This window comes from Giraffa tippelskirchi, chromosome 8 (genome assembly GCF_054371585.1).
Source record: "Giraffa tippelskirchi isolate mGirTip1 chromosome 8, T2T-mGirTip1v1.2.pri, whole genome shotgun sequence".
Classification (NCBI taxonomy): Eukaryota; Metazoa; Chordata; class Mammalia; order Artiodactyla; family Giraffidae; genus Giraffa; species Giraffa tippelskirchi.
This window is the reverse complement of record NC_137282.1, coordinates 2,333,941-2,342,066: the sequence shown is the minus strand read 5'-3', so window position 1 is coordinate 2,342,066 and position 8,126 is coordinate 2,333,941. Positions and strand designations below refer to the sequence as shown.

Genomic DNA, 8,126 nt, shown 5'->3' with positions numbered 1-8,126 from the left:
TGAGGTTGAACTTTTCCCTTTATTAAACATTGCACCCCACAGCATTGTAGTAGAGCTTTTGGAAAATAAGAACAGCCACTCAATTGCACATCTACCCTCTTCTACAAACAGTGAGAAATTTAAAGATAGGACGAGCACTTGCCTCTGATTTCTCAGTGCTCAGCACAGTGCGTAGTTTAGAATAAGCTCTCCAAGGCCGTTCTATCGGAGCCCCCTGCACTGACAGTGGGAATGGGTGTAGCCACTATGGAGAGCAGTATGGAGGTTCCTCAGAAACCTGGAACCAGACCTACCGGATGGTCCTGGGCTTTTATCCAGAGGAAACCATAGTTCAAAACAATACACACACCCACTTCCTTCACTCTTGTTGCTTCTCCAACAGTGTGTTCCTGCATACCTGTACACGAGGTCCTGGACACCACGCACCTCACCGAGTTCCGCCAGAATGAGGGCTTGTGACTGACCTCACCTCACCCCGGGCCATCTCATGGGCATCATGGGGAAATCCTTCCCCAAGCTGAATGGTACCTTCAGGCCGGCCTGATAGCTGACAGGGAGCCCAGCCTGGAGGTGTTCGGCTCCCACCAAGGCCTGAAGGAGTGGATGGAGGCTAGGAATGTCCGACTCTCCTGCCCGCGATGCTGCTGCCCAGGGCCTCCTGGAGAACCTGTCGGTCGTTGCCTGGGGCCTCTCCCTGAAGTGCCCAGTGATGATCAGGTATGGCATTAACATCCTACAGCTGGTGGACCACGAGTATGTGATAGTATACAATAATCGTCTTCGTTCTGCATGAGAAAGAATTCAAGAATGTGAGTTAAGTTTACAACAATTTGGAGGGGGTTCAGAGCGGATCTTGTTGCGGTTTGTGTTGGGGCGTGTTCTGCCTATGTTTTTCTCTGGGGTTTTTGTAATTTCTGACCTTGCGTTTGAATCTTTCGTCCCTTTTGGGTTTATTTTTGTGTGTGGTGTTAGGGGGTGTGTTTTTGCGTGAAGTGTCCAGTTTTCTAGCACCGCTTGTTGAGGAGGCTTTCTTTTTTTCTCTTGTATATTCTTGCTCTTTGTCAGTGGCAGGGTGACCGTGGGTGTTAGGTTTATCTCTGGGCTTTCTATCTTGCTATCTTGTTCCATTGATCTGTTTTTGTTTTGGTGCTGGTGCCATACTGACTCGATTACTGTGGCTTTGTGATGTAATCTGAGGTCAGGGCGCCTGGTTGCTCCAGTTCATTTTTCTTTCTCAGGACCGTTTGGCTGTTCAGGGTCTTTTGTGTTTCCATGCAGATTGCGGAACTTTTTGTTCTGGTTCTGTGAAAGACGCCATTGGTCGTTTGATAGTGATCGCACTGAATCTGTAGGTAGTACACAGAGTAAAGTAAGTCAGGAAGGGAAAAACAAATATATATTAAGGTATACATACGGAATCTACAAAAATGGTGCTGACGAGCCTGTTTGCAGGGCAGGAATAGGAACACAGATGTGGAGAACGGGCTTGTGGACACAGCGTGGGAAGCGGAGAGTGGGAGGCATTGAGGGAGCAGCGTTGACATATACACAGTGCGGTGCCTGCCATGCTGAGTCATGTCATTCGTGTCCGACTCTGTGTGACCCCGTGGACTGTAGCCCTCCAGGCTCCTCTGTCCATGGGATTCTCCAGGCAAGAAGACTGGAGCAGGTTGCCATTTCCTCCTACAGGGAATCTTCCCAACCCAGGGATCAAACTCATATCTTTATTTCTTCTGCATTGACAGGCAAATTCTTTACCAATAGCATCACCTGGGAAGCACCATATATAAACTACCATGTGTGAAATAGATATCTAGTGGGAAGCTGGCGTATAACACAGGAGGCTCAGGTCAGTGCTCTGTGATGACCTAGAGGGATGGGATGAGAGAGTGGGAAGGAGGCTCAAGAGGGAGGGGATATATGTATGCTTTTGACAAATTCATGTTGTTCTACAGCAGAAACTAGCACAATATTGTAGAGCAATTATTGTCCAATTACAATTTAAAATTTTTTAAAAAACTGCACACTCCAAGGATCATAGCAGTACTATTTACAATAGCCAAGACATGGAACCATCCTAAATGTCCATAGGTAGATGAATGAATAGAGAAGATGTGGTACATGTATACAGTGGAATATTATTCAGCCATTAAAAAGAATGGCATGAGATAATGCCATTTGCAGCAACATGGATGGACTTGGAGATTATCATACTAAGTGAAGTCAGACAGAAAAAGACAAATATCATAATTGCTCTTATGTAGAACTTCCCTAGTGGCTCAAACAGTAAGGAATCTGTCTGCAACGCAGGAGACCTGGGTTCTATCCCTGGGTGGGGAAAATCCCCTGGAGAAGGGAATGACAACCCACTCTAGTATTCTTGCCTGGAGAATTCCATGGACTGAGGAATCTGGTGGGCTACAGCCCATGGAGTCACAAAGAGTCAGACACAACTGAGCAACTAACACTTAATATATGTGGAATCTTAAATATAATGCATATGAACTTATTTACAAAACAGAAACAGACTCATAAGCTTAGAAATCAAATTTATGGTTACCAAAGGAAAAAGATAATGGGAAGGATAAATTGGCAGCTTGGGATTGACATATACACATTACTATGTTTGAAAAAGATAATTAACAAAGACCTACTGTATAACACAGGGACTCTGCTCAATATTCTATAATAACCTATAAGAGAAAAGTATTTAAAAGAGTGGATACATGCATATGTATAACTGAACCACTTTGCTGTACACCTGAAACTAATACAACTTTGTAAATCAACTATACTCCAATATAAAATAAAAATTTAAAAACATCAGTTTTATTGTATCCATAAATGCAACCAAGTAAAGTTATCCTCATCTCTTTGGGGGAACAGACATTGCTAACTAATACAAAAAGATACATTCTTCCCTTCAAATCACCAAATTACACTGTATTTCACCATTGCATTTCTTTCTTGTGATGTTGTCTGGCTCTGAAATCAGGGTAATCTTGACCTCACAAATAAAACTGGGAATTTAATTTTCTCTATTTTATGAGAGTTTGTTTGGACTGGTATTATTTCTTTTGTTGTTGTTTGTTTGTTCAGTTAATTAATTTATCTTAGTTGGAGGCTAGTCACTTTACAGTATTGTCGTGGCTTTGCCGTACATGACATGACTCAGCCACGCGTGTACCTGTGTCCCGTCCTGAAGCCCCCACCCCCCCCACCCCGTCCCTCAGGGTCGTCCCAGTGCACCGGCCCTGAGCGCCCTGCTTCGTGCGTCAGACCTGACCGGTCATCTACTTCTTATTTAATGTTTGTTAGAATTCACCAGTGAAGTCATCTGAGCCTGGAGTTTTCTTTGTGGGAATATTTTTCATTACTAATTTTTTAATATAGAAGTCTACTCAGATATTGTTTCTTCTTGAGTCACTTTTAATCATTTGTATCTTTCTAGAAAAATCTCCATTTTATCTAAGCTGTCCAAGCTATATCTCTATAAAGCTTTTCATGACATTCCCATTTCATTCTTCTGATTTCTCTATGTTCTGTAGTGACATACCTTTTTTTATTCCTAATTTTGGTGATTCATATCATCTCTCTTTTTCTTATCAGTGTAAGTAAAACTTTACTAATTTTACTTTTCAAGGAACTAAGTTTTGGTTTAATTGATTTTCTTCATTGTTTTGTCTTTTATATCTTATTGATTTTCTTTTCTTTTGGCTAGCTCCTTAAGAAGCAAGTCTGGATCACAATTTTCCATCCTAACAATGAGTGTTTGAAGATATAACATTACCAGTAAACACTGATTTAACTACATCTCATAAATGTTAATATGACTTGGTTTGGTTCAGTTGTGTTTCTATTTAGTTTAGTATTTTTACACTTCCCTTGTGATTTCTTCTTTGATATATCAGTCATTTATAACTGGGTTGTTAAAGTTCCAATAGAGAGGATTTCTAAGATTTCTTTCATTGTTGATTCATAGTTTTATTCTGTTGTAATTAGAGAACATTTTTGCATGATTTAAATCCTCATAAAAATACTGTAATTTGTTTTATTACCTAGTCTATGGTCTACCCTAAAGAATATTCAAGATATGTTTGAACATAATATGAAATATATTGTCTGCTGTGTTGGTAGATGGTTCTGTATGTGTTACTTAGGCCAGGTTGGTTGTTGGTGGTACTGAAGTCTTCTATAGCTTCACTGATTTTCTGTCTGGTTATAAAGAGTAGATTTCTTTTTTTTTTTAAGTGGTGCGTGCACTCATATGCAGTTGCAAACCAAAGAAATATGATCACTGACCCCATGGACCCCAACCATCACAGCAACTATGGCAACAACCATTGCTGAAATTGGCTTATTGAACGGACACTGAATTTGAAATGATACACATAGAAAATGGCTTTATTTTCCTCCCATAAGGCATTCAAATGCGCTTTATTATATCATGCTTCCGTGTGTGGTGTGTGTGTGCATGTTGCCATGACAACAGAGGAGTGGGATCACCCAGCTGGACCTGGGTGAGGTTATCAGTGGCGCCTGACCTGACTCTTGAAGGTTACTAAGGAGAGCGGGTATGAGGGGGCATTGCCAGGATAACAACGCAGACCAGAGGGCTGAAACGTGACACAGCAGCTTTGCAAGTGGATGCGTGAGTTATTATTATTATTATCTAAGGAAGAAAAAGGGAAAGTGTCATGAAATTTTAGAGTTGGAAGAGATCCTGGAGCTCATTGAGTGTAATTTTCCTGACCAGTTCAAGACTTCTCACTCAGAGCCCTAGCATACTACTCCACGCAGCGTGCTCCCTATTGCTTCTCAGTGTGCGTGAAGGTCACTGACATTCTAAAATGTGAAAGGACAAAGTCCAGTCCCAGAATATATTGTTCAGGACTGTGCCTTCCTCTTTTTGGATTCCCCGTGGTGCATAGAACTTTCCTTGAGGCAAAATAAGTCTTCATTCTATAGGAGCCTACTTAAGACTGGCACCCTAGAAGCAGTTCAGTATATTGTGAAAAGCAATCATTTCAGTGACTCCGTGGCGTTCCAGCCTTGCTCAATTTTTCTGACAATTACTCTTACTGTAGGTCAGACTAACTGAATGCACAAGTGAGTTTAGTGATCAGGACCCTCTATAGTTTGTATGATGTGAAGAAAAACCACAGACTTCTTGTAAAGGGCGATTATATAGTGATTGGCTTGTAGTGGAAATTACTCATCCACCCTTAATCTGGGTAAGTGATAAGCTTAAAGCAGGTAAGTGCTCAACATACAAGACACAACTAGCAAATTATACAAAAAAAATCTCATTTTACATACACTGAAATGCTTTCAAGTAGCTTAGAAGTATGGAAGTTTTACAGTTATTTTGGTCTTTATAAGCTATGTATTTCAATTCTTTTTTTTTTATTACTGCTGAGGCAACTACAGCTTAGAACATTTTATTCTTCCCTGAAGTTGACCTAAAAGTTGGTTCACGTCGTTAATTTTAGCGAGTAGGTATAGTTACAGCACAGATTTATTTGAGTCAGTGCTTTCATACATGTAGAATAATCCGTTGTCCTTTATTAAAACAACAGAGCAAAAAAGAATAAGTTTTGAAGGGCTCATGTTATCTTCTTCTGGAGTATTTGCCTATAAAATATGTATGTTCTATGCAATAAACTTAATTGTTTTAATTCACACTTTATGTTTCACAGTAAGAGGACGTAGATGTTTTGAGAATGGTATTAACATTTTTAAAGAGAGATTAAGAAACAATAGAATCATTACAATGATCATAAACATATCTTTAAGCAGTGTAAAGCTATTTCACTTTTGTTCCCACATGAATCCATCCCTCAAACTCAGTGAAAGTATGGAACTACCATATATGTTTAAAAATAACATCCTGAGCATAAGAAAATTTATTACGAGTGAGAGATTAAAGGAGAGTTTTAAGGTTTTAAGCTATGTATGGTTGTTCATTCAGTCAGCATTTGTTGAATGCCCAGGGTATCCCAAACACTGTCTGATTCTTATTTGTATAAAATGTACAAATATCTCTGCTCTCATGGAAATATAAACTTTAATGTAGATCTAATCGTTACATTAGTATAATATTTAATTCACTTAGTTACATATGCCCATTTAATATTACATACATTAATAGCAATTTTGACTATTCTCTTTTCCAATTTCATGTTTCAAGAACAACTGTATTCCAACTTTTACATGCAATTTTAAAAATTAAAGAATTGTGACATTTACCTAGCATATAGATTATGGCTTTTATATTTTTTACATTCTCATAATTTATTTACTTTATAACTGGAAGTTTGTATTTCTCAACCTCATCACCCATTTCACCCGCCCACCCTCATCCTGAGCAACCACCATTCTGTTCTCTGTATCTATGATTTTGGTTTTATTTTGTTTTGCTCTTTTGTCCGGTTTTTTTTGGATTCCACAAGTAAGTGAAATCATATGGCATTTGTCTTTCTCTGTCTGACATTTTGCTTAGCATAATTCCCTGTGTATGAGTGTGTGCTAAGTCGCTTCAGTCATGTCTGACTCTTTGCGACCCAATGGACTGTAGCCCACCAGGCTCCTCTGTCCATGGGATTCTCCAGGCAAGATATTGGAGGAGTTGCCATGCCCTCCTCCAGGGAATCTCCCTGACCCAGGGATCGAACACATGTCTCCTGTGGCTCCTGCGTTACAGGCATATTCTTGACTGCTGAACCACCGAGAATGCCCTTAATTCCCTTTAGGTCCACTAATTTAGTTTGGCAAGAGTTAGCTCTTTTTTATAACCAAGTAATATTCCCTTGTGTGTATGTATACACACACACACACACACACACACACACATATATATATATATACACACACACATATATATACACACACACACATACACACACACACACACACACACACATATATATATCTCGCCTCTTCTTTATCCATCCATCCACTGAGGTTGTTTCCATATTTTGCCAACTGTAAATAATGCTGCAATGAACATGGTCAGGTGCAGATATCTTTTTGAATTAGTGTTTTCATTTTCTTTAGATAAATATCCAGAAGTGGAATTGCTGAATCATATGGAAGTTCTATTTTTAATTTTTGAGGAAACTCCATACCATTTTCCATGGTGACTGCACCCACTTATACTCCCACTAGGAGTGTAGGAAGGCTCCCTTTTCTCCACGTTCTTGCCAACATTTGTTATTTGTTCTCTTTTTCATAATAGCCATTCTCATAGGTGTGAGGTGACGTCTCACTGGGGTTTTGATTTGTCCTTCCCTTGTAATTAATGATGCTAAGCATCTTTTCGTGTGCTAGATTCTGTGTGCATGTGGCAGCTTTAGCAAGGGGCCAGGAGGATGCTGTGATCCCTTGTGTGTGCTGGCCCCAGCCCGGGCGGTGGGTGAGCGCTACAGCAGCTGCCTTAGCAGGGCAGCGGGTGCTTCCTGTATCTGTGTGTAACCACCTGTGCTCGCAGGTTGGGGGGAGCCAGTAATGCCGTCCCCCAAGCGCCTCTGTCCCCAGGGAAAGTTTCATCTGTCCCCCGCCCCACCAGCCAATGCTCCAAGATTAGCAAATGAATCTTCTTCAGTTAGACCGGGTGTCTTCTGTGCTGAGTCCCGGAGTAACTGAGGCCACAGCAAGTCCTTTGAAAGGAGAAACGCAGTCCTCTCCAGCCCTCTGGGCCCTTGGACGCAAACCCCGGTGGTTTTCTGCAGGCGTGAGGAGGCCCGTGTCTCTGATGCTTGCCCTGGGGTCGGGATGCCTGGCATGGAGCACACACCTTTTCTCTGGGAGAAGCTCAAACCTGTGAGATCCCTCGCTGTTGAGGGTCACCACGTGGGCTGGGGTTCTGCTGAGCCCACATCTCTGCCTCTCGTACCCAGCTCGACATGGTGCTTTTAGCCCTCGCTGTGCAGGAGTAGTTCAGCCAGTTTTCAGTTCTTTTTCAGAGGACATTATTCCAGTTGTTCCACGTGCAGCTGAAATTTACTGTGTCCCGGGAGAGGGGTTGCTTGAGTTCAGGATCTTTCCATGCCACCGTCTTGGACTGCCATCTCACTTTTATCTAAATTGGGATGATTATGCTTTGCTACAAGAACCCATATGTGTAT

At 41.2% G+C, this 8,126-nt stretch overlaps 1 protein-coding gene across 1 annotated transcript in view; it reads right to left on the bottom strand.

Annotated features, from left to right (window-relative positions):
- Positions 1-8,126, bottom strand: part of LOC145517095 (uncharacterized) — a 31,605-nt gene continuing 23,479 nt past the window's right edge. The window contains exon 4 of the mRNA XM_081519352.1: positions 1-1,346. Within this exon, the coding sequence (XP_081375478.1) occupies positions 1,253-1,346 (94 nt within the window). The 3' untranslated portion in view covers positions 1-1,252. The remainder of the gene's footprint in view (positions 1,347-8,126) is intronic.